Raw genomic sequence first — 26298 nt, forward strand, 5'->3', positions numbered from 1 at the left:
CAACTTGTGTGCTATCTATTGTAGCTGCAAGTCTGTAAATGCATTGGGGGTGTCTTGGGACCTGAAGCAGCGTGGGGTATTGTGGGAGTCGAGGAGAACAGGCAGACCTGCGTGGGGTTTATGCTATTAGTCTGCTTTTAGCAAGCCAGGGGCATGTGTAGCTGTAAATAGTGTGGGAAGGAGGATCTCTGTGCATCTGTGATTCCCTGCGTGTCTGCTGCTTGTGCAGAGCTTCGCAGGAGCTGAAGGAGAGGTTGCAGTCTCGTTAGCACCCTGAGCTGCATCTGCAGCATCGGATGCTGAGGATAGAGGATGGAAGGAGCCACACAAGAGGAATAGCTGAGGCTGCTGCAGAGCTGAGCTCAAAGGACACATCACAAGGGGTTAAAGCTGGGTCCAGAGCAGTGGCTGCCATGGTGAGCTTGAGTTTCACAAGCAACCCTGGCTATAAAATACGATCGTGTCTCCTGCACTGATTGATGGGTCCAGTGAACACATCAGGCAGATCGGCCCAGGGGGGATCACGTTCTCAAGGGCGCAGCCGCCTGACATCCTATATCCCCCTTTGCAGGCCCAGCAGCAAGCTGGGACCAGTTGTGGTTGCCCTACTTGTTACCCAGTCAGGGATAGAGGACAAAACAGCATCTCTCTAGGGCTTGAAGATCATGCCCGGGTGGCTCTCTTCTTCTGGGCAGCCTCAGCTCAACCTTAGGGGAAGGTTTTGTGATGTGCAGCCCTGGCTCATAGGAAATACTAAAGGAAACCTCCTTATGTTGCAGCACATTTGGGGTGCCAGTCAGCCTGCTATGGAAAGCTGTCTTCCCATCTAACCCCAGGACCATCGCAGTGGTGTTCCCAGTACCTCTATGGGTAGCTGCACTGTGGTGTATAGTCCAAAAAAGCCCTTTCTAGCAAACCCATCCAGTGTACAGTAAGAAGTTGATGGTAGGCAGCTGCAGGGATGCTGACATACAAACCTGTGTGAGTTACCAGGAGCAGGGGGGCTGTTAGATGAAGCAGAGGATGCTAGCACACCTCCCTTGCTGCCAGCATCCTCTTTAGGCACAGCCAGACCACCCTGGCCTCATTTCACCACACAGTATTGATGCAGAACCCCTAAGCAGCAGCAACCACAGAGGTAAAAGCTGCAAAGGAAAGAGAGACAGGGGCAGCAGGCCCATTTCTGGGTCTTGCTCTGGTGCAGCAACTGGACCTTGCTTGCTGGACGAATGCGGCAGCACTGGGTGATGCAGCAGCACTGGGAGGATGCAGCAGCACTGGAAGGATGCAGCAGGACTGGGTGGATGCAGCAGGACTGGGAGGATGCAGCAGGACTGGGAGGATGCAGCAGGACTGGGAGGATGCAGCAGGACTGGGTGGATGCAGCAGTGCTGGGTGGATGCAGCAGGATTGGGAGGATGCAGCAGTGCTGTGTGGATACAGCAGGATTGGGAGGATGCAGCAGCACTGGGCAGATGCAGCAGGACTGGGTGGTTGCAGCAGTGATGGGCGGATGCAGCAGGACTGGGTGGTTGCAGCAGTGCTGGGTGGATGCAGCAGCACCGGGCGGATGCAGCAGCACCGGGCAGATGCAGCAGCACTGGGTGGATGCAGCAGCACTGGGTGGATGCAGCAGTGCTGGATGGATGCAGCAGCGCCGGGCGGATGCAGCAGTGCTGGGTGGATGCAGCAGTGATGGGCGGATGCAGCAGGACTGGGTGGTTGCAGCAGGATTGGGAGGATGCAGCAGGACTGGGTGGTTGCAGCAGGATTGGGAGGATGCAGCAGCACTGGGCAGATGCAGCAGGACTGGGTGGTTGCAGCAGTGATGGGCGGATGCAGCAGGACTGGGTGGTTGCAGCAGTGCTGGGCGGATGCAGCAGCGCCGGGCGGATGCAGCAGTGCTGGGGGGATGCAGCAGTGCTGGGTGGATGCAGCAGTGCTGGGTGGATGCAGCAGCACTGGGTGGATGCAGCAGCGCTGGGCGGATGCAGCAGCCTGGTGTCACACTGCCTGTGTCCCAGCAGTGGTCTGCATGCAGGAGCAGCCCTGCTTTGCACACTTGTGAAATCTTTTCTCCTTGGGAGCCAAGCGCTGCCTGGATCCACTCTGCAAGCAGAGGGTTAAGGGGAGCACAGGGGTCTCTTCCCCCCCCTTCTCCTGCAAACACTTGGAGAAGGAGCCCTTGGCCAAGGCCAGCGGCTCCATAGCCAGTGGGTGATGTCAGGGCCGGGGGGGCAGGCACAGCTGTCTCCAGACATCCCGCTGCCACCTCTGGATTAGGGCCCGGCAGGATGGGAGGAGCGGGGGGGGGGGACCCGCATTCCAGGGGAATGGGCGTCAGTGCGGCGCTGCCCTCCTGCCTCTGCATCCCCTGTGGGTTGAAGCCATGCGCCCCCTGCAACCAATGCCTCAGCCCCCCTGAACTTGTTGCACCATGGGACCAAGAGGAGTTTGCCTGGGTGCAGAAGGGCAGGGGGTGAGGACACAGGGACATGCAAGGGAGGTGCAATCAGTGCTATCACCCCCCAGCTTTCTGGCTTTTACCCCCTTCTCAGAGTCCTCTCACATGCCTAACACAGAGCAGACAAGTGGGAAGCCTTGCTGCTGCTTTGTTGCTTCTCAATGCTGTGCCTCAGCATCCCCATCCACTAAATGGGATGGCAACACTGCCATGCACCAAGGGGAATGGCTTTAACCTGCCAGAGGGGAGACTGAGATGAGCTCTTAGGCAGAAGCTCTTCCCTGTGAGGGTGCTGAGGCGCTGGCACAGGGTGCCCAGAGAAGCTGTGGCTGCCCCATCCCTGGCAGTGTTCAAGGGCAGGTTGGACACAGGGGCTTGGAGCAAGCTGCTCTAGTGGAAGGGGTCCCTGCTCGTGGCAGTGGTTGGAGCTGGAGGAGCTTTAAGCTCCCTTTAACCTAAACCAAGCTGGGATTCTATGCCCACACATCCCTGTGTGAGAAGGGAGTCCCTGCAGGAAGGGAATATGGAACCAGCTCTAGATGCAGTCACTGCATCCAGCCTGATGAGAGACCTCATCAGAGCACAAGCTATGGCCTAAGGACCAGGCTGCACCCTCTGAAGCTCAGGAACATTTTGACCCAGCAAATCTGGGAACCCAAAATCAAACAAACCCTGTTCCCAGACCCCACCACGTGCTTTTAGGTAGGCATCAGGCTGGGATCAGCTTTGCTTGTATCATGCTGCAGATGCGATCCTGGACAGGCAGAAAACTGGTCCCTCAGACGACAGTGTGTGCATGGGTTTATCTTTCCCACCCTCCTGGAGCAGGGATGCTCCCACCCAGCCCCAAACCCTGCTCACGGTGTCCCGGATTTTGGGGGAATTGCATCTTTTCCCAGGCTGGGAAGTGAAAAGCAAGCGGGGAGCTGCTGGAAGGGCTGAGCTCGGGTTGATGCGGTGTTTTGGCCGGCACCCGTAGACGATGCGGGGCCAATCGATTGTCCCCAGCAGCTCTGCCTGCCTGGCACTGCGGAACAGGCACCCAAATGTCAGGTTTGTGATCTCCAGTCTGTGATCACGACGTGGGGTGGGGGTAAAACAACCACCAAAGGGTGGGATGGGGGGAAAGGTCTTCATTGAAAGCAGCAGCAGCAGCGCGGGGCTGCCTCTGTGGTGATGATAGTCATTGGTACGAGGAGGGAGGGGGGGGTCTGCAGGGGGGAGCTGCTGTTTGTAAGTCATTTTCTGGGTGCTGTGTACATGCAGATGCCTTATCGCTGAAGGATGGAAAATAGCAGCTGAGATGGTACTGCAGATACATCTTAAGCACCCGAACGCAGGGCCAGGGAAGGGGGGGATGCGCTGTGAAGTCGGGAGGGTGGATGGCTCTGCAGGAATAGGAGTTTGTAGGGACAGGAGAAGGATTTAGGGGATAAATCCTCCCCCCAGGAGACGGGGGTGCAGATAGGTGTGAATAAATGGTGATTCAAGGGAAAACCACCCACCCTTGTGGACATGGGCGTGAGGGTCACGCTTTGCTTCAGCCCTGGAGGCTGGAGCGTGAGGAGGAGGAGGAGGATGCTGTGGCATTTGGCGGCTGGACGTGGGGACATTGCTTGTCTGCAAGAGGAGAACGGGACGGCGGGGAGGGCGAGGACCAGCCTTGGGGCCGGTCTGACGGGCACGGGGGGGATGCGGGAGCCCTCTCCTCTGATCCATGCAAACGGCCCGGATGGAGGAGGGAGACTCGAGCCTCATCCCGGCCTCTGCCCGTGCTGGGGACGGGGGGGGGGGGGGGGTTTGGAGCCTGCAGCTGCGGAGGAGCCTCTTGGCAGATGCAGGGGTTGGCTCCTAATCCCCAGGCAAGCACCCCCGGGCTGCGGGGCTGTCAGACAGCAGCGGGTGATTGATGCCCTGCGGGGTCCCTCGCAGCCGCGGCTGGAGCGGGGCTGGAGCCGGGCTCCGCTGCGGAGCCTTCACCTGTTCCTCTGCTCAAGCAGCCTGGCTCCGGGGTAATTCCGGCTCCCAGACAAACGCTCCCTGGGGTGAGCTGGGAAAGGCTGAGCCGGGGGCCAGCACAGAGCACCCGGGCCACGCAGGATGGGACCGCAGTGTCCCCAGATGCCCTGGGAACGGGGGTGCTCTGCTCCGGAGGGACTGCAGGGACAGGACACGGGGTGATGGGTTCAAACTGGAACAGGGGTGGTTCAGGTTGGAGATGAGGCAGGGGGCTGGAAGTGGATGAGCTTTAAGGTCCTTTCCAACCCAAGCCGTTCCATGGTTCCCTGATGTTGAATTGCTCAGCGAGCAGCGTGGCTGTGCAAAGATCGGGACCTATGGGGGGCATTCTGCCTCCCGGGCTCTTCTTTTGCTTTTCCAGGATTTTCTTCCGGCCCTGAGGTAGGGTCATGTCTTCTTCTCCGCTGTGTTATCCTGGGGGATGTGAATCCCCTCTTTATTTATCCTAGCTGGAAGCTGACATCCCGCTGCATTCTCATGACTCCAGGACCTGGGGCTTTAGCAAAAATGCTAAATATTAGAAACCTCCCCATAATTCTGCAGCGTTTTGGGTGGGGATGGGGAGCGGGGGCACTTGTGCAGCTCTTAAACCCGTGGTTTGTTTGTTGAATGGGGCTGAGAGACCCAAACCCTCTCCCCCTTCCCTCCTTTGCCTGCTTGCTCCCATCGGCGCTGTGGGAAAGCCGGGCTCTGGAGCTGAACCCCACAGCTCTCTCCTTCCTCCCCACCAGTTTAAACCCACCCAACCCAGTCCTCCCAGTCCCAAGGCCCAGGGATGAGGGACCCGGGTCTTGCAGCGCGGTGGGAGCTGTGGGGCCGCCGGTTTTCCCTGCTTGCGGAGGACGGGATGAAGACCACCATCTGCTGCTAAGCGCTTGTACTGCAAACATCCCCGCCCGCACCCCGGAGCTCCCTGCTCTCCCGAAGCCACAAAGCGCTGCAGGAGTCAGGGCCGGTGGAATTCCTCCGGCAGGAATACAAGGAAAGGGGAAATAATATAAGGCAGAAAGAGAGGAGAAACCCCACACGTGGCTCCCCGCGGCTGGAAATGTGGGGCCAGAAGGTTTCCAACCCTGGGCAGTTTTCCAGCAAGCGGAGCTGGAGGGGTTTGTAAAGCTGGGCTGTGATTTGGGACCGTCTTTAAAGGTATTTCCTGCATCCCGCACCCATCCCCAGCCCTTCCCTGCACCCTGTGTGGTTCTTCACACACACCACCCCCCCCAGCATCCGTGTCATGAGTTTCTTCTGGCCTCTCCTTAAGAAACAAGGTAAAACGCAGAGTCCGAGCATCCCCTTGGTACCACAGGAGGCAAGCCCAGCCTCTTGGATTGCATTGAGTACCTGCTCTCCAGCCTGAAGCACGGCCTGGTCCTAGGGAAATCTGCCCCTAGGACACCAGATAAAGGACCTTCAGGAGGAAATCAGGCAGGATGGGAAAGAAGGGAGCCCCAAATGTTCCAGTGGCTGCAATCTGCTGCCCGGTGCAAGGGGTCAGCCCTCATTCACTGACATCAGGGGAAGGTTTTGGGCTCCCTTCAACCTTTAGTAAGCCAAATCCAGCTCCTCCTCTGCGCTTCAGTTCTTGTGTTCAGGTACGGAGGTGATGGGTGATCCCCTTCACTCCTGGGATGTAGGGCTGGGGTTTTCCAGCCCCATGCCTCCTCCTGATCAACAGCCATTCCCAATGTGTTAAGGAATTACAGATGTTACCTTTCCTTTAGATAGGAAGCGTGGTCATTGCCTCTCCTGTTGAATATGGCATTGCCCAGAAAGCCAGGAGCATCCCTTGGGACTGAAAGAGCCGGGTGGCTGCTGCTGTGCTGGTCTCCCTGTGGCAGAAGCTGCTGCCCATCCTCTGCTCTCCCATTCTACCTCCCCATGAACGACCTGGTCCACGCTGCCCCAGTTTTCTGCTTTGCTTTGCTTTAAAGCTGAGTCTTGCTCCTCTCACCAAGATCTCAGTGTCCCAGAGCTCGGGGTGGTTTGCATTAGCACCCTGCACAGCCCATGGCACCCAGGGAAGGCCGTTGGGCTCCATCCAGGCAGCATCATGCTTGTGCCGGCCTCTCTCAGCCCCATCCCTAACACAGGACATCGGAGGGTTTGATCTGCCAAGTAGCCTCAGCTGGGGCCGCTAACGGGAAGCAGATGGAGCTGGGTGTTATCAGAGGGGAAAATCTGCCACTTCCCAGTGAGATCCTGGCTCCCGCTCCCGCCCGGCTCCGAGGCTGGATAACCCCATGCTTCGGGATGCGGTCGGGGACTGCCAAGAGCCAGGCCAGCTCCGGCTGTGCATGGGAATGGGATTGAATCCCTACCAGAGATGCTCCAAACCTGTTTCCTCTCCTTATTGGGCCATGCAGTGCCTTTATACCCTCCCAAGACCCTTTTCCCCATCCTGGTGGAGGGCAGAAAGCTCCAGGAGCATCCCAGAGGGCAGGAGGGTGCCTGGGGTCCCGCTGTGCAAGCCCCTGGCTTTCCCAAACCCCTCCCGAAGCGTTTATCAGCTTCAAAAAGGCAACTGTTCAAATAGCATTAGGGGACAGATTTAAAGTCACAAAAAGCCATGAAATTCAGAGTTAAGGCTAAAAAATCCACTTGACACTCTGGCCTTAAGTCATAAAAGGCGTGAGCCAAAGGCAGCGGCTCCTGGGATGCGGCATTCCCGATCTCCAGGAGAGAGGGTGTGAGGCAGAGCCCTTAATGAGATTTAAATGAGCTGATGGAAATCAATCAGGAAAGGTTGGGAGATGTCAGTGGAGGAGCTCGGGGAGGGTTTATCCTAAGCTTGGCGGCGGGATGGGACTTGGAGAATGGGACATCCCTGTGGTCCCACCTGGATGAACTCGGGGGGTTCGGAGACATTCCCCGAAGGATCCCAGTGGGTTCAATCCTTTCCTCCCTGCTGAAGGATTTGGGGTGGTTTTGGAGCTGAAATGGGATCCCGGGTGCCCTCCCAAGTGTGCAGCACAAGGATGCTTTGTACCAACCTGGATGATACTGAATTAGGAGCTTACCTGCCTCGTGCAAGGGCAATGGCTTCGTTTTAGCAGAGAACACAAAACTGGGTTGGTTTATTATGGTTTTTTCTCTTTGGAATGAGAAGTGCAGGCAAAAGGCTTATTTTGGGGGTCCTCAGCCTCAGTGCTATCTCTTAGCAGATGCATGCACGGAAGGTACCAAACACAGTCGATCTACCTCTGGATTTGCAACAATTTGAAGAAATCGTTCACAGAACACCACGAAGGGTGTTTAAAGTTTATTTTATTGCAGATTTTCTCAGTTAAACCAAAATTCACACCTATCAGTGCAACACCTTCATGAGCTGCATGCTAAATACCAGCCCAGGCCTGGACAAGATCCACACTTAATGCCTATTACAGCAGGGTTCTCCACTCTGGCTGCAAACCCTGGTAACTGAACAGTTATTAACTGTAGGTGTTACCAAGGGGTTTAGATTAGAAATGATCCTGGAAGGACACAGGCCGTGCCTAAGATCCCTTTTCCTGTTCCCACTGCAGGACCCATTGGTGTGACCGCACAAGGCAGCCCCTGCACAGGTCACAGCAACAGGGACCACAGGGGCCAGCACTGATCTGACTTCACACCAGGGCAGCTCGCAGAGCCCCAGTGATGTGCCCGTGTCAGAAGCAGCTCTGCAGGCCAGAGCACAGCCCTGGACAGAGCACAAGGGGCTGGGAGATGCCTCTTGCTCTGATTATTGCAGCCCCCACCTGCTTTCCCAGCCCCTCCTGGTAATTAAGTGAAATTCCCTCAGTTTCCCCTTCAATTCCTTCCAGGGATTTGAGGGATGCTGCAGCTTGTGCAGGACGGGTCCTGTTCCTGAAACACCTCTTAACAACATGCAGTGAACATGCAAGGACTGGAGCAGGAGAAGCAGCCAAAACCCATGGGAGGCAGCCTGACCTCCTCACCAGTGGTGAAACAAGGGCACCAAGCAGGGTGCTGCTGCTCCACCTGCCCGATGTCTGCGCACACGGAGACCATTTGCAAGGTAACATACAGGGAACCCCATCTGCTGCCCTCAGAGCACAGGAATAAGGCACTTAAACTCACCTGAAGCAGCATCACACTCCCAGCTGCCCTCTCCTGCCAGGTTCTCTCCCTACATCAAGAACGTTTGGGGCTGTCTGAGCTTTGCCCTTGCTCGGGGACAGGGAGAAAAGAGAGCTCAGGGCTCCCATCACACTGTGGTTTAGGGCAAGCCCAGCTGCCCAAAACTCCCAGCAAGGCTGGCTCAGGCAGCCCTCAGCTTCCAATGGTTTCTGCTGGTGCAGCTCCCCCGGGACACAGGGAATGATACAGCTTTTGGCAGGACGGGGCCAGCCTCTTAATGCTCAGCTCCTGCTTTAACTGCAGCCCCATTGAGAGGGAACCACGGTGGACCACTCGGGATGGACAAAACAGAAGGCCAGGCTGGATGGGGCTTGGAGCAACCTGGTCTAATGAAAGGTGTCCCTGCCCATGGCAAGGGTTGGAGCTGGATCTTAAGGTCCTTTCCAACCCAAACCAGTCAAGGATTCTATGACAAAAGGAATCTGGGATGCAACCACACAGCTCCAGCACCCCTGAATCCATTAACACATCACCCTTACATGGACCACAAGGATTTTCTCTTCTGCGTTTACAGTTTAATAATAGAATTTTCCTTTCAAAATAAACCCTAAGCTCAGGTTAGAGATCAGTAGATCTAAGTGCTTCTCGAGGGCGTAGCTCAAGGCCACTCTGTGCGTTGAGGATCAGTAGTAGCAGTGGGGCCAGGCAGCAGGAGATGTCACTGCATGTAGGCATAGCGCCAGTCCGTCAGGGGCACGTGTGTCTCCTTGATGGCCTGAGGAGACGTCCAGCGCAGGATGTAGTGGGGGCCACCAGGTTTGTCGTTGGTGCCTGTTTCAGAAGGAAACAAAGTGCAGGTGACCGTGAGCTAGAGGATAAGGGGACCTTCCAGGTCCACCTCAGAGGGGATGCAGTGCCTTTAAGGGGGATGCTGAACCTTTAAGGGGATGCTGCTCCATGTGCCCCCGCACAGGTCCGTGCTGTCTGTGGACAGGGGTTTCGGGTCTCACCTGAGATGCGGGAGCCTCCGAAGGGCTGCTGGGCCACGACGGAGCCCGTCGACTTGTCATTGATGTAGAAATTGCCGGCCGCGTTGCGCAGGAAGCTCCTGGCCTCCTCGATGATTCGCCTAAGGAGGGACAGAAACAGCTCTGACAACCCAACAGCAACTGGTGTGGAGGCCTCCACTCTTCCATAGCCATTCAAATCATGCCAAAAGCGAGTTTTCACGGCGTCTCAGGGCTGCACGCTGTTTATACACTCATAGCATCATAGAATGGTTTGGGTTGGAAAGGACCTAAAAATCATCCAGTTCCAACGCCCTGCCATGGGCAGGGACACCTCACGCTGGTTTGACATGCACTGAAGCAGGTTGCACACACTAAGAGCTCATGTAAATGATCCCAGGTTTGTTTTCTTCTACTAGTTTGTTTCTATGTTTGACTGCTATAAATGAAGGTGACTGAGACTTAAGGATGGTCCCTCATTGAGGCTACCCTGCTCCGAGCCCTCCTCCTACATGAGGGGTGTGTGGTGCATCCTTCTGTATGCTCCAAGCATCACCTCTGGGGCAGTTTCTCAATGAAAAAACATTTTGGGGCTTTTTATGGATGTTTTAGAAACAACCCCCAGCCTCTTCAGTGGGAGGAGGGGGTAAAGCAGCAGGAAATGCCCTCCTTCATCCCCACCGTGCAGCACAGGGCGCCGGGGAGCAGTGAGACAGACACCTCACCCCAGAAGGGCAGCAGCATCCTCACTGCTGCGGCAGAGCCGGTTTTGGCACTTACTTCTCCTGGGCGAAGACCGCCCCCGTGAGGCCGTAGGGGGTGGTGGTGTCGATGAGCTCCAGGACCTCCTTGTACCGCTCCTCCGGGTAGACGTAAACCGTGAGGATGGGGCCAAAGATCTCCTGTGCAACAAGAAGACAAGAGAGCAGTGAGCGGGGACAGCCTCCAATCAGCACTGAACAGCTACAGCCGTGATGAAGAGGAACATCCCTGAGGAGAAGGACTTGGGGTGTTGGTCAATGGGAAGCTCCCCATGACCCGGCTTCAGTGAGTGCTTGAGCCCAGAACCCCCCTGTGTGCTGGGCTGCACCCCCAGAGCGTGAGCAGCAGCTCAGGGAGGGGATCCTGCCCCTCTGCTGTGCTCTGGGGAGACCCCCCCTGCAGCCCTGATCCAGCTCTGGGGCAGCAGCATCAGAGGGACGTGGAGCTGCTGGAGCGAGGCCAGAGGAGGCCATGGAGATGCTGCGAGGGCTGGAGCAGCTCTGCTCTGGAGCCAGGCTGAGAGAGCTGGGCTGGGGCAGCCTGGAGAAGAGAAGGCTCCTGAAGGGGAGACCTGAGAGCAGCTCCAGTGCCTGAAGGGGCTGCAGGAAAGCTGGAGAGGGGCTTGGGACAAGGGATGTAGGGACAGGCCAAGGGGAATGGCTTTAACCTGCCAGAGGGGAGACTGAGATGAGCTCTTAGGCAGAAGCTCTTCCCTGTGAGGGTGCTGAGGCGCTGGCACAGGGTGCCCAGAGAAGCTGTGGCTGCCCCATCCCTGGCAGTGCTCAAGGCCAGGTTGGACACAGGGGCTTGGAGCAAGCTGCTCTAGTGGAAGGGGTCCCTGCCCGTGGCAGGGGCTGGAGCTGGATGAGCTTTAAGGTCCCTTCCAACCCAACCCATTCCACAGTTCTACACTCCCTGCACAAGTTACCATACGGCGCTGGCTCATCTCCACACACTTGGCTGATATCTCAGGGTGGAACCTGCAGCCCCTCTTACACCTTTGCTGCCGCCTCCCCACAAGCTGCTCTCACCTCTTTCATGATGGGATCCTGTGGGTCTTTGCTCTCCACGATGCAGGGCTCGATGAAGTACCCGACGCTGTCGTCACAGCCACCTCCGGCCAGGATGGTGAGGCTGGGCGACTTCTTGGCGTGCTCGATCCACTTCTTTATCCGTGCAAAAGACTGAGAAAAGGGAATAATGCAGTGTGGGTTCGGGGTGTAAAAGGAGGTTTGGGCAACCCCTGTCAGGGCTATGCTGCTCCCAGTGCTCCTCCAGCTCAGGGAGCTGGAAACACAGCCCCAGGCACTCTGATCCTGACATCTGAGATGATTTCTCAGCGCAATAACCCACTCATCAAGAGGGGTGGTGACCAAGGCACGCAGTGCTCCAGGAGGAAGCACAAGCGGGCTGAGAGGCAGCTCTAATCACTGATGTTCATACCTCACTGTACGCAACACAAGCATTTAACCCAGCCCCTGGTGAAAGCGCGGTGGTGTCACCCCCTTGCACCAGCAGAAGAGGAGCGACGAGCTCACCTTGTCATCAATGACTGCAGAGAAAAACGTCCCGAAGTCCTGGGTGGGCTGTTGGGGAGCAAGAACAGAGGGGAAGTCAGAGCCTGGCGAGCCAAAGAGCCGACCGTGGCACTCAGAGGAGCTGAAATTCCCCACACAACGTCCCCTCCCGCCCCGAGCACACCTCTGGTCCAGGGCACAAGCTGCCCCTTTTCAATTAGTCTGCAGCATTCAGCGACTTGCACGATCCCTCCTGCGGACCCTGGCTACAAGTTAATTTCTAATCACTATAAAGAAGGAGATGAAGGGGGGGGGACGGCGGCGGGGAGAGCCAGCGGATGAAAAGCTGGGTTCAATAGGAATTAGTAGCCAGTTACCGCAGTCTCTAATCCCATCAACCCCCCGCTGAGCCGCAGAGCCCTTCAGCTCCGCTCACATCTCCCACTTTGATCTTCCCGTGCTCCTCCAGCAGCTTCTCTTTGATGTGGGGCCACAGCGAGGCCGGGGCGTAGAGGCGGGAGCAGGCGGAGCATTTCTGGCCGCCGTACTCGAAGGCGGAGCGCAGGGTCCCGTTCACCACGCTGCCCACGTCGGCAGAGCTGTGCACCAGGTGGAAGTTCTTGCCGCCGCACTCTGGAGCGCGGGAGGGAGGAAAAGGGGTGAGCGAGGAGCAGGCAGGGGTGAGCAGGCTCCGGAGAGCACAAACCACGGCCAGGTCGCCTGGCCCCATAGCTCCTCCATTGGGAGTGCAGGGAGAGCAATCCCGGCGCTCCAGGAGGCTTCCAAACCTGATGGGAAAGGGACTGAGCCGAGTTCCCAACCTCAGCTCTGTAATCCCAGAGTTGGCACCTCCTCCCAAGGGCCCCACCATAAAAACCCATCCCGTGCCGGTGGGAGCCGGTGCCATGAGCTCCTCCACATGCCCGTCACGGCCACACAACCAGCTTAGAACCATAGAACAGTTAGGGTTGGAAAGGACCTTAAGATCATTCAGTTCCAACCCCCTGCCATGGGCAGGGACACCTCACACTAAACCATGGCACCCAAGGCTCTGTCCAACCTGGCCTTGAACACCGCCAGGGATGGAGCATTCACAGCTGCCCTGGGCAACCCATTCCAGTGCCTCACCACCCTAACAGTAAAGAACTTCCTTCTTATCTCCAATCTAAACTTCCCATTTCAGTTTGAACCCGTTACCCCTTGTCCTGTCACTACAGTCCCTGATGAAGAGTCCATCCCCAGCATCCCTGTAGGCCACAGAGGATACAGTTTGCTCCCAAGGAGAGGAATCCTGGCCATCACCTCAGGCTCTCCCCTCAGCAGGGGACAAGCTGACCCCCCCCCCCCCCCCCCATGGCCACCCCTCCAGAAAGGTGTGGGAAGTGGCAGTTACCTCCAGCCAGGCGCGGGAAGTTGCGGTAGCGATCCAGGTTTTCGGACACCTGCTTCCAGAGCCGCTTGAAAGTTCTGGAATGGGAAGGAGGATCTGGTTAGTGCACAGGGAAAAGGCACCAGATGTGCTGTGATGTGCTGTGCTGAAGGGGACCCCAGAAAACCCCTGTGTCTATCCCTAGAAGGGATGCCCTGCAAGCAGAGGAGATGCCAGCTGAGAGTGAGACCCTAAGGACCCAAAGGCACTACACAGTTAAGAGAAGGAAACTGCTGCAGTGCCACAGGAGTGAGCGTCCAGGTGAAGCTTGTCCCCTTTGCCTTTGCCCCCTTCCTCCTGGTCCTCACTGTGACAAACCCCTCTGCTGAAAACAATCAAAATGCTAATAGCCTCCCAGCAGGAGCCCAGAGCTAACACTCATTTATGAGCTTCCCACCTCTAAAGCACGATGCTCATCAGACCATGTCCTGCGCCGCTGGTCCCCGGTTTAACAGCCCGTTGCAGGCTGCCAGGGACCCTCGGTGTCAGTAACACACCGCGACGAGCAGGCAGAGCACGGGGCTGCAGAGCTCCCTGGGGCTGGCACCGCTCTGCAGCAGTGAGGTGGGTTCAGTCACAGCAGCGCTGGGAGACGGGGCAGCGACATAGACAAGTTGGTCTGTTTGGTGCTTTGAGTTTAGCAACAGAAGCTCCCTCCTACTAAATCACATAGAGATTTCCTTCCAGTGCCTGAAGGGGCTGCAGGAAACCTGGAGAGGGGCTTTGGACAAGGGCCAGGCCAAGGGAATGGCTTTAACCTGCCAGAGGGGAGACTGAGCTGAGCTCTTAGGCAAAAGCTCTTCCCTGTGAGGGTGCTGAGGCGCTGGCACAGGGTGCCCAGAGAAGCTGTGGCTGCCCCATCCCTGGCAGTGTTCAAGGCCAGGTTGGACCCAGGTGCTTGGAGCAAGCTGCTCTAGTGGAAGGTGATGTTCAGGTGAGCACCGGCGGCTCCTCACCCCTCTCCCCTCTGCCCCCCTCCCCACGTACGGCACGCTGCCGGTGAAGTTGAGCCCACACAAGTGCTCGGAGCTCGTGACGGTGTCCCCAAACACGGGCCCGTCCGCCGGCACGAACTGCACGACGTTGGGAGGGAGCCCGGCCTCCAGCAGGATCTTGTAGACAGCGTAGCTGGAGAGCAGGGCAGTGTCACTGGGCTTCCACAGCACCACGTTCCCCTGCGGGAGAGGAGGCAGTGAGCACGGGAGGAAAGGCTTCAGCCCACACATGGGTGTGCAGTGCTTAAAACGCCCTGGGAAACATCAGTCCCGTAGCACACAGGGGATGGGAACACACCAACGGGCACCTTGGGGTGATTCACACCCACTGGGCACCCTCAGCACTGGTTTTGACAAGGTCTGTGATTGCCTTGCTCGGCTGAAGGCACAAAAGCCCTCCCTTTACAAGCAATGCTCCCTGTGCCACCTCCACACCCTCTCTCGTTTGGGACACAGAGCTTTGCCTCCCAAAGAGGAGCTGCAAAGCACAGACCTGCTTTATGTGTTGGGAAACGCAATGGCACCACAAACACTGTCACTTGCTCTGTGTGTGTGCGTGCCACTCACTGCCTTTGTGCCAGCCCCAGCAGTGACACAAACCCTCCCTCCTGGATCAATCCTGCACAAGCAGCAGCACAATCGGCTGCAGGACCCAGCACCAGGACGCTGCAGCAGGATCCCACCCCTTTGGCTCCTCGCCACCGTCCTGCCCTCGGCTCTGTGCCCAGACACCTCCCCGTGTCCCTGTCTCATTGCCTGGCCCCACTGCACGTGATCGTGCCACAGGGTCACTGTCCTGGGGGGCAGGAGGGGGGAGGTTGGACTCTGCCTCACCCAGGCACCTGCTTTAGAACCATAGAATGAATCACTCACTGGGCTGGGCTGGAAAGGACCTTAACATCAGCCAGGTCCAACCCCCTCCTCTACAGGGACTCACGGTGCAGGCAAAGCTCCTTCCATCCCCCTTAATCCTTCGGCTCCAAACAGTGAGAAAACCAAACCACGCTGCAGAAGTACCCCCAGGCAAGGAAATCTACCTCAAGGCACGGGCAGTGACAGCATTCCCAGCAGCACTGCTCCAGTGCCGAGGAAGTCCCACTGCCAACGCTGCAATGGCAATACCCGCGTTGATCTCTCCAGCTCTTTAGGCAAGAGGAATGTTTAATCCCCTGGGAAGCACGCTGTGGTGACCAAAACACTGGGGTTTTTATTAACATCCACCTGTTAAGTACCCTTTTCTCCTACATTTAATGCCAGGTATCACTGCCACTGAGTTTCTCAAGGCACCCAGTGATGCCTGGTCCTTTCTGCCCCTGGCCAAAGAGGGGGATTTCATCCTGGTGGGAATTCATCTTATCCTCAAGGAGGGAGAGGTGGATGCACTGCAGGGTCCCAAAACAGTCCTGGCAGCATGGGCTTGCCCCACCCCAGCACGGTTCATCTGCTCTGGGATGAGTTTATCACCACACGTCCCAAAGCCAAGGACCTGCCCCAAATGCCGGAGTGGGAGGAATGCATCTCCCTTCCCCAGAAAACTTCCCAGCCCCACATTGGCTTTTCCCTCTCCCTTCCTTCTCCCCACTCCTCTCCTGCAAAAGTTCAAACGCTTTGCCTTGACTATGGCTTTAAAATGGGACGTCCCCACATCGAAAGCTTGGTGTTCCCCCTCATGGCTGCCTCTTCTACCTCCAGGAGGCTGCTGCCGGAGGGACTGCCTTTGGTGCCAGGATGAAATCCGGGCCTAACTAGTAAAGAGCTTGGGGTAATTCTGTGCTTTATTCCTTTCCATGTAAATCAATGCACCCTGGCCCAAACTGATCCGGTTATGGGTGTCTCTCCCCAGCACTCACCCTGCAAGGGCAGCTGCTCCCCGTGCTCAGTGAGCACGTTGTGGTGGAACACATCGGTTGTTACCTTGATCTTTCTGGACCATCTCTCATGTCTGCCAGGATCAGCTGTCTCCCAGTTCAGTGCTAGATGCCAGGGCCATGACCTGCTCCCAGCACCCCCACTGTACCCAAAAAGCATCGTCCAAGAGGAACCTGAGCAATGACAGGGATCACACTTCCGTGCCACAACAGCACCCTGGTCACAGAGCAAGCAGCACGCAAGGAAACAACCCCTGCTGCATTGCTCATCTCCCTTCCCTCCTGCAGCATGAGACCTCCTCTTGATCTAAACCCCAGCCTAGGAGTGGAAAGCCAAGTTGCTGCAGAACAAAAAGCCAGGCCTGAGCAGCCTGTCCTCCTCCAACACATCACACCTGCCCATCAGTAGACAGGTCTAAGATCCAGCCATCAGAATTCCTTCTTGAAATCAAAGATATCTGAGCCTAATTGCAGCAGAGCTGATGGAGTTCAAGGGGACCAAGAGGAGCAGGAGCCCCACCGTGTCCTACTGAACAGCACCACGGAGTCTGAATTCACCCCTTGCAGACCCCAGACCAGGCGAGCTGCAGCCCTGGAGAGACCAGCTCCTGCTCCAGCCTTTCCCTGCACAGACCCCACCACAGCACTCACCATCAGTGCTGGAGCCCCGGCCAGGTTCCCACCGATGGCTGTGAAGTTGAAGGGGGAGACGGCTGCCACGAAACCCTGCGGTGGGAGAGGAGAGGGAGCAGTGAGCCCAGGGAGCCTCCTCTCACTGGGCTGACCCCACAGCCTGCGTACGAAAAGCCCCAGCCCCTGGCCTCACCTCCAGCCCCCGGTAGACCATGCTGTTGGTGCTGATGTCCACGCTGATGGGCTGGCTCTTCTCCAGCTCCAGGGCGTACTTGGCGTTGAATCGGAAGAAGTCGATCAGCTCAGCGGCAGCATCGATCTCTGCCTGGATCACTGTCTTGCCCTGTTGGGTCAGACAAAGGCACTGAGAGGAGGCAAGGGGAATGCAGAGCCATGAGCTGCAGTGCAGCTCACGCACACCACGTGCTTGCCTCTGGAAGACGTGGCCTCCTGCAAGCCCCCTCCTTTGCACTGAGCAGAGGCAAACACCACCCTTGGCTGTGCCTGGGGACACCACATCACTCGTGCTCCCCCACTGCTCTTTAGTGCATCTCCTGGGGCAGCCAGGGCCTTGTGCAGGGGTGAACCCTGATCCCTGCAGCCCACCATGAGCTGATCCTGTCCCCATGAAGCCCAGCTCCCAGCTTCACCTCCCTTGTCAGCAAAGAGGCCACAGTCAGCCTGTATCCCCCCACAGTACACCTAGAGGTGCTTCTAACATGACAGCCATTCCCACTGCCGAGCAATACATTGGCAGCAACCCCTGCCCTGCTTCCCGACTCCCTGCTCCCCACACTCCCTCCCATGCACCCGTTATCCACGGGGTCAATCCCACATCCCCCTGACCTGCCCGATCATGGTTTTGGCCAGCACTTCAGCTCGCCTCGGCCCGCTCAGCATGTCAGCTGCCTTCAGGAAGATCTGCGCCCGGTCCTGCACTGGTTTTAGGTCCCATTCCTTCCTCGCTGCCAAGGCAGCATTAATGGCTTTGTTAATGAGCTCCTGCAGGAGAGAAGGGGAAAGGCAGCAAGAAGGAACCCATCATGGCCCCAAGTGAGGGGCCACCCATCCCTAGGCACAACCCAGTGCACTCACCTTGCTGGCATAGCAGAACTTGGCCACCTTGTGTGCATGGTTAAATGGCTGAAAAGAGAGGAAGAGCCCACAGTTACCGATCCAGTAGATCTCCCTCCCATGGGTACATCCCTCAGGTGCATCCCTCTGTCCAATCCCACTTGTTAAAGCAGGTTTCCCCCACGCTCACCGACAGCTGGTACCGCACCGTTGGTGTCCACACCTCTTCTCCCCCAATCACACAGGGGATGGCTTCTGTCTTGCCCTTCAGGTCAGCGAGTGCCTGATGGAGGAGAGCACCATGGCGGGAGCTGCACACATGGACCTGCCTCTCCCTCCGTCCTCCCTGCCAGCCCCACAAGCAAAGGGAAACCTGGGGACAAACTTCCTTTGGGCCTGGGTGTCCACGGGCTGGAGGGACAGGGATGGGAGTTACAAATCCAAGTGTCCCCAAACTATCCTGGGCTGCATCCCCAGCAGTGTCAGCAGCAGGTCAGAGGAGGGGATCCTGCCCCTCTGCTCTGGTGAGACCCCACGTGCAGCATTGTGGGCAGTGCTGGTGTGACCAACATAAGGACATGGAGCTGTTGTAGCAAGGCCAGAGGAGGCCACGAGGATGCTCAGGGACTGGAGCAGCTCCTGTATGGAGACAGGCTGAGAACATTGGGGCTGTTCAGCCTGGAGAAGAGAAGCTGTGTGGAGACCTCAGAGCAGCTTCCAGTGTCTGAATGGGGCTACAAGGATGCAGGAGAGGGACTCTTCATCAGGGACTGGAGTGATAGGACAAGGGGTGATGGGTTCAAACTGAAACAGGGGAAGTTCAGGTTGGAGATAAGGCAGAAGCTCTTCCCTGTGAGGGTGCTGAGGCACTGGCACAGGGTGCCCAGAGAAGCTGTGGCTGCCCCATCCCTGGCAGTGCTCAAGGCCAGGTTGGACACAGGGGCTTGGAGCAAGCTGCTCTAGTGGAAGGGGTCCCTGCCCGTGGCAGGGGCTGGAGCTGGAGGAGCTTTAAGGTCCCTTCACCCCAAACCGCTCTATGGCTCTATGAAAAGGAAAGGGAACAGGACGGGGCTCGCCCCCACCAGGGAGGAGCCTGGTCCTTTAAGACCCCCAAAAGCCCCATCCCGTGGGCTGGTACCTTCTGCAGCGCTGCTCGCTCGGGGCTCCCTGCCTTAAACTCCAGGATGGGCTCGTTGGTCACCGTGATGGCCGAGTGGTGCCGCCACCTCCGCCTGGGACAGGAGGCAGAGGAGACACCGAACCCCGCTGGTTCCCTCCTCCCCGCAACGCGTGGCTTTGGCTCCTGGTGCCACCCGGCCACGCGTGCCCAGGCACAGCCCCGTGCTATTGTTCCCGAGCTCCATAAAACTCGTTAATTAAAGGGAAAATAAGTAATTAATAATAATTAATAATAATTATAAAGGACCCGAAGGAGGCGGCTTCGGAGGAAGGTCCCAGCCTCGGACCTGCGTGGAGACAGCAAAGGAGCATGAAGCAGCTGCTGCCACCCGCTTAAGGACGCAAAATCGGGGGGGAGAAGGGGGAAAACGGGATTTCACCCCAAAATGGGGACGCGGCTGGGGCACAGGCCAGGAGGAGGCAGGGGGTGGAGGGAGTGGGTTTAGCTCCAGCAGAAAAGCAGGAGGTTAAGAGGGGCAGCTGATCTTTGGGGTATTGGGTTCAGGTACTTTCAAGGGAGTGTGGGGTAATAGTTTGGGGGGAGTTGGGAGTAGTTTGGGACCCCAAAGCACCTGCCCAAACCCCGGGCTGTGGAGCCGGTGTCTGCCTCCTCAGCAGTTATTGCTTTAAAAGCATTTCCCACCCCACCGTCAGCACACGCAGCCATTAACCAGGAATTCCAGGTTTATTTTAGGAGGTTTTTGTCCTTTTTTTCTCTTTTTCCCTCATCACCAAAGCATGACTGGGACCCGTTTCCATCACACGCACTCTGCACAGAGAAGCCCATGGCGGGGGGGGGGGGGGGGTACGGCGAGCGACGGGCCGAGCACTGAAGGATGAACGGCTCGGATAAGGACGGATGGACACAGGATGGGAGAGCGGAGCAGGGAGCAGACCTGGAAGGGGTCGGTGAGGTCGGTTTTGGCACTAAAAAAGGAAGATGGAGATAATCCGCTGGAACTCGGAGGAGCACGAGTGCTTCTGGCTCTTGCTGCGGGGGTTTCTCGGTGCTTCACCTAAAGTGGATTAGGTTTTGGAAGCCTTTGATGGCCCAAAATCCCCCTCCAGTGAGTGCGTGTTCCACTGGGTCTGCTCACAACCACCCAGCACAGGCTTCTAGCCGCAGAGGGAATCGATTTGCAGCTCGACTCCGGAGCAAGCTTGGGAGCTGGTTCATCCTCCGTCCTTTCCTCGCCAGAGATCAAACAGCATCATCAAGTTCAGTCTTTTTCTTGAAAAGAAGCTAATATACAGAATACAAAGCACTATATTTACACCAGTAACGGTAAACAGGTTCATCTCCACACTGATAGCAGTCTGTTTTCATGTGTATAAAAAGAGAGTCTTACACGACTTCAGAGGAACTGATGAGAAGTGACACAGCAAAGGGAAAGAGGCATCAATACCCTCCACTTAAACACCTTAAATAATAAATAATCATTACTTTGGGGCAGAACTCGGCTAACATAGGCTTTAGCCACAGATGCTTAAGGACTGAATTGAGTGTCTTTTGGTCAAATCACGTTACACAAGAAGTGTTTTTAGTGACCCAGCTTTTAACCATCCTCAACCCTCTCTAATTTAAACAAAACTGCAGGATTTCAGATGACATCTGGGCAGCCCACACCCAGGGAGGGTTCTGCATCGCTATGACACAGCTCTGAAGCCACCCTGGGGGCTGGTTTTAAGCATCATCATCATCATTATTTCCTCCAAAGATAAGAGTGAGCCAGACCCGCGAGCCCCATCTCAGCTCACAGAACTGCTTCACTGCTGGAGTGCCTCAGCTCGGGAGGGAATTGAGTTCTAGAAGCAGCAAATGCCCACTGCTTAAACACAATTTGTTGCTTCTTCAAAAGAGAAGCTCTGAAAGGCTCCCGCAAACGTGGAAGGGTCTTAAGACACCGAACTACACACAAAAACAGACAAAAGGGAACAAATCAAGTGGCTTTCACTGCTCTGCCAGAGACTTGTGTTCGAGCCTTTAGTGCTCCCCTCGCCAGAATCAGCATGGCAAGGGACTGAATTAAGAATCTGGCAGGTTGTGTCTCTCGTTCACCTCTAAAACCAGCATTATTAACACCAGGTTACTACGAGCTGCCTTGGCCGGCAATTGGCTTTCTCTTTTAAAAGTCAAACAGAAGTTTGATTCGACTAAAAGCTTAAATCTGAGTGACTGAACACTGAAGGCAAAGCTTTGTCAAACCTGTGTGCTCCCCTGCAACCATGTCCTAGACCAGTGCAAAAGAATAAAAAGAACCAGAGTCCTGAAGAAACGTATGCAAAATCCTCATCAGGGTATGACTAACAATGGAAGCACTATGATTTGTTCGTTTTGCTGTGATAAATCATGCTTTTTAAACACTCGGCTCTAAAACGAAGCACTCAAATGTGAAACACAATCGGAGACTTCCCAATATTGCAATTCTCCTCCTGCACGCTCCAACACAAACATTCTGCCACGGTTTTCCAAAGCCAAGGGAAACAAAAGGAAATCGCTGCTTTAGAGAGACCGCAGCAGCGCTGTGGCAAGGCTGTGAGCACACCCCCCCGATGGCCGCGGCTTTCCCTCTGCCAAGCCTGGACCAATGACCCAACGTCTGCTTTTGCTGGCAAGAATGGTTACTCAAAATGAATGATCTCAGATTAGAAGCAGCTTTAGAAGTAGATTCAGGCACAATTCTGAGCTATTATTTTGTTTCATCAAGTTAATTCCAATTTACGTGGGGACAAACAGCATTTATCTTCCAGCCAGGTAGAACACAAAAGATGCTCTGGGGCAGGATTTAAAACTGCTGTGCCACAGCCGGTTGTGGCACAACCCAGTGTGCTGGGGGTTGGAACTGGATGATCTTAAGGTCCTTTCCAACCCAAACCATTCTGGGAGTCTATGATTCTCATCCCCCCGGTATTCAGAGGAGCAGACAGAGGTTCTTACCCTCGCAGCAGAGCCCCTCGAAATCAGGGGAAGGGAAAAACACCACAATGGGTGTTTTTACAGCAGCAATAAGTCCGCAGTGGCAGCAAAGCTGTTAACTGTTTGCTTCCCACCCCCTTGCTCGAGGAAGCGATGGGCAAGTGCTTCACAGCCATACCTGTCGTATTGTTTCCACATTAGCGCTTGAAACCGCTAGAGAATTTGGAGCCCCACCAGAGCAGGAGATACTTTCCAAGGGAATAATTGCATTTGCTGACAGAGTTCTGTTTGCACTTTAAAAACCTCTAATAAAAATAGACTATATAGTGGGACTTTATAAATAGAATACACATTTAGCTTCGATGAGTTCCACTACATCCCTCCCCCCCTTTAAAGAGTTTTGTCTTTAACTCGTGTGAACTAACATGATAATTACTAAGTCTCTGAAAAAACACATTTGTACCACGTTATTCTTTGGACATTTTTGAACATGCATCCACAAAAGCAACTGCCTTTTGTGTACTGAAAACAGTTGTGTCGTACAAACCCAGTTTAGGAAGCGGGTCGAGTAGTACACTGCTAACAAGCAAAAAAATTTGCTTCCTTGGAATCCTCGTGTAAAAAATGAGACACAATGAGGAGGATTTTCGGATCGGTAAGTCTAAAAACGTGTCAATATGACACCGCAGTAAGAATAGAAAACAAAAAAAGTATTTACAGCTTTACAAAGGAAAAAAAAAAAAAGAAAAAGAGGTCATCAAAATCATTTCCAGCATTTTCACCTTTTTCTGGCAAGCTTTTGATCTGGTTTCTATGGAGTGGTTATATGCGAACAGAACAGGACCACTGTCGGCTAAGTCAGCAGCATCGCTTGAAACTAAACCAAAGACCTCCGAGGGAAACTCTCAAGGACCGACCCTGGTGATCCACTGAGTCCTATACAGCCTAAATAAAAATAAACCCCTGATCCCGAGTATGAAAACACCTTTTCTTCTTTAAAAATGGATTAAATATGCTTGTAAGAAACAGACACCAACAACCATGGTAATTTACTGTCATACACATCACCACCATACACATTAATTCTAAACCCTCTACTCTAGCCCTGCAACCCTTACACTTCCCAACAGACACAACCCTACTACAGATGCTCCTTGTAATTACGGCTATGAGATAAACCCGAGGTTACAGCTACCTTGTTACAGCTGAAGTTCTGCTTCCTCACTTGGCTCTCGCTGGCAAACTGAGGATATTCTGCTCTCTCCTACCCTCACCACACCAGCTCCCAGGTTCAAGAACTCTCAGCCTTTATCCTACTAGGACACTGAGTCTGAAGGGAAACAAACCCCACAACACAGCAGCAGCTAAGCCAGATGGCCACTTAAATTGCTCAGTTTCCCCAGTACCAAAGAGCATTTCCTAACTGAGGAGAGCCAAACGCCAGCCTCCACCAAGGCTGGGTCACCGTGCAAGTCGATTGCTTAACAACGCCTCCACCAACGTCACTAAAGCATCACAGACATTCAGCTTTGGCAGATGGTTTCTCAGCCTCGTGAGAAACTGTGCATTAGCAGCTGAAGTTCATACAGGCTTCAAAACCTTAAGAGTACTTGATTGAAAACATGCAGTCCCAGCCCCCTCACAAAAATACCCCATCTCTTGTCCCCCACGCACCCCCCGACTTGTAGCCCTAGTGAACGTGACATTTACCACTTTGGCCACCTAAGAAATAATAGGAATGAGCACTTTGGAATAAGGATTCTTTTCCAGAGAAAAGTTATCTACATTTTACATGATGAAAGAGGCTTTGAAAAAGCCCCTAACCCACACCACAGGAACCAAGAAGTTGCTAGCTACTCTATAAATAACTGCACTGAGTAAGGAAACCACCAGAATATCCTTGGATCTGTTTTCTTAAACAGAAGCCATCAGCTGTGGATCATGACCTCCACACTGTGGATCCAGACAGATCATCCCAGCACTCCTTCCCACTCTGAAAAACACAAGGAGCCCATTTGATCCATGTAGCCTAAAAGCACCATCGTGTCTAAGCAGGAGCCGGAGCTGAACAGTGATGAAACTCCAGGCAGCAACATGGGAAACTCTGATTAGACATTACTGTACCCACAGTTACAGGGGGAACAGAAACCCTCTGAGGTCCTGCCCCTCTGCATAGCTGCACAAGACAGAGGCACTTCTGCCCAGGAACGTGCCATATGCTGAGACATTTGCATTCTTTTTGGAAGAAAGCAGCACTGATTTACACTGGGTGCATGCTTACAATGCAGTTTCACTGATTTCAGACCAGTAGCTTGGAAACAATACTCAGGGAGCTAAAAAGATTGGTCAGCTTACCTTTACATAACACTGAGAGGGTGCTTAAATCAGGTAGTTCCCTGTCCAGTCCTAGCACTGCTCTTACATAGCAGCTTCTAAGCTTCCCGGCAGGAAATCAAATACATTTGGTATTTACTCCGAGTCTTGCAACTGCTAGTTAACTACACCGTTACCTTTAGGCAGTATTAACTACACTTTCAATCTTGGTCTAAAAAAACAAACAGAAGATTATTGGCTGAGGTTTATACCCTGTTTTTACCTGGCTGAGGTGCTACAATTCCCACTATAACCATACCTGATGATGACAGAGCTGCCTCAAACACCACCGAGACTTTTGATGCTGCTTTCTCCTGTGTAAAAATACAGAAAGATTGACAAAGTCTGGGTCTCCTCACTTTCTCACAGAGAAAGCACATGGCTGTCCCTCCCTAATTCTAGGGCAGCAGTAGTTTGAGATTCATTCTACTACGCCCTAAAAAGGATTACAGTATTTCCTGATGTTCAGCTTTCCTGAAGAACAGTGGTCTGGAACTCTCCCAGTGTCATGTCTCAAGCCTACGTCTATCCTACCGCATGTCAGTTTATCCTGATGCTTCAAACTATCCCACTCTAAACATCACGAAAGCAGCATAAAATGGAGTTACCTCCCTGTCGGCAAAGTCAAATCTGCAAACACTATGGTTTAAAAAAAGAATCCTGAAAAAGAGAACACACAAAACAACACAAGAACTGAAGGGCTGATTCCCCTCCTAATCCAATCACCGGAAACAAAGGCATTGTGATATGACATTCCTCCTCAAAAGAAGCTCTACAGATAACTAACATGTGCAAATGTGGTTTTAGCTTTCCTTTCCCAAGAGATAACTATTTCCCAGCAGGGACCAAACATTCCATATAAATAAGGCGAGCTTTTTTTTTTGTGGGTTTTTTGTTTTTGCATAGAAGTTTATCAGGGATATTCCCACCCCATGGAACCCTCCTCTGTCCCCTGCTTTGCCACCGAGCTGAGACCTGCTGCTTCTTCAGACTCTGGAGTGGAGCAGAGAGCTTGTAACGCATCTCAAAGGCTCCTTCAGCCAGAAAGATGGAACTGAGAAGCTCCTGTTAATATTGTAGAACTGCTTAATCCTAAAAGCTGTCTCTACCCCTGCTCTTATTTTAAAATGCTTCAAGTTCAATTTGGACTGTTACAGTTCAAATTGTTACAGTTCAATTCTCTTGTTTGGAGCCAGACTTTGGTAATTGCACCATAAATGTCTTGGGTTCACTTCTCATTTTGCCAGCATTCCTTTTGCCAATGGGTGCAGCAGTTCAATAAAACCATGAGCTTCTCGAAACACCCAGAGCCTTTGCAGCACCATTCTCTGCTAACGGATTAGGATTTGTTGAAAGAATATTTTGTATAAAAACACCTGCTATTAATATTCCACTGGAGCTCAAAGTGGCTCAGCTTGGGGCAAAGGCACAATTAAAACACCATGTTTTCTTACAGGACTCTGCATTTACGATTTGTAGAACAATAGAAATTTACAGCACCAATCCTTGCATGGGGTGGGGATGCGTGTAGGAATGAGTCCTTAGAAACCCTGTGTGAGGGCTTATGAGTCTTATTGTTATCTGCCCCCACATCAGTGTATTCTTTTACAATCTTGTCTTGCATCTTCCCTTTCACTGGAATGCTCCAGCTATGTATCAGGTGACCATGGGCTCCACATCCGTCTCTCTGTCCAACTCGTCCTGAATTTCATCTGTGTTTCCTGAGTCGCTGCTGGCTACAGAGCTGGGAGATGGAGAATTTCTGCAGGAAAAGTCAGAGAAAGGTTTAGACAAGGAATTAAATATCAATGAGAGAAAGGGGGGGGAAATGAACCTTTGAAGAAAATGGTGGCTTTCACTTCCCAAAACATTTTTCAATGCACTTTATTAACATTAAGCTTTGGGTTTATGGTAAATACCGGTAGTAAACCAGCCCACGTGCTGCCACCCCACTCCTGCCATCTCCTGTACAAACGTAAAGGCT

At 54.3% G+C, this 26298-nt stretch overlaps 2 protein-coding genes across 3 annotated transcripts in view; both read right to left on the reverse strand.

Moving 5' to 3' along the window:
• Positions 1-9111: 9111 nt before the first annotated feature.
• ALDH4A1 (aldehyde dehydrogenase 4 family member A1) lies at positions 9112-22139 on the reverse strand. The gene is made up of 16 exons (XM_057416269.1): positions 22120-22139; positions 19834-19951; positions 18984-19148; positions 18036-18128; positions 17867-17914; positions 17618-17773; positions 16965-17114; positions 16790-16864; positions 14263-14450; positions 13240-13313; positions 12283-12479; positions 11868-11915; positions 11361-11513; positions 10348-10469; positions 9571-9689; positions 9112-9391 (listed from the first exon to the last, which is right to left on the reverse strand). The coding sequence occupies exons 1-16, from the start codon at positions 22137-22139 to the stop codon at positions 9279-9281; spliced, it is 1839 nt and encodes a 612-aa protein (XP_057272252.1). The 3' UTR covers positions 9112-9278.
• A 117-nt stretch (positions 22140-22256) lies between these two features.
• Positions 22257-26298, reverse strand: part of IFFO2 (intermediate filament family orphan 2) — a 40380-nt gene continuing 36338 nt past the window's right edge. For both annotated transcript variants that reach the window (XM_057416244.1, XM_057416245.1), the window contains one exon: positions 22257-26076. In XM_057416244.1, the coding sequence (XP_057272227.1) occupies positions 25971-26076 (106 nt within the window). In that variant the 3' untranslated portion in view covers positions 22257-25970. The remainder of the gene's footprint in view (positions 26077-26298) is intronic.

Source organism: Pezoporus wallicus, unplaced genomic scaffold, assembly GCF_028554395.1.
Source record: "Pezoporus wallicus isolate ANWC-B61680 ecotype Strahan unplaced genomic scaffold, APGP_CSIRO_Pwel_v1 contig_14547, whole genome shotgun sequence".
Taxonomy (NCBI): domain Eukaryota; kingdom Metazoa; phylum Chordata; class Aves; order Psittaciformes; family Psittacidae; genus Pezoporus; species Pezoporus wallicus.

Excerpts from the sequence above, each read along its gene's own strand:
- ALDH4A1 (XM_057416269.1), bottom strand. The coding sequence starts at position 22,139 with ATGTGGAAACAATACGACAG. Across the intron at positions 18,129-18,983 it reads AGCGAGCAGCGCTGCAGAAG|GCACTCGCTGACCTGAAGGG; the intron begins GTACCAGCCCAC and ends CTCCTCCATCAG. Across the intron at positions 10,470-11,360 it reads AGGATCCCATCATGAAAGAG|GAGATCTTTGGCCCCATCCT; the intron begins GTGAGAGCAGCT and ends CTTGTTGCACAG.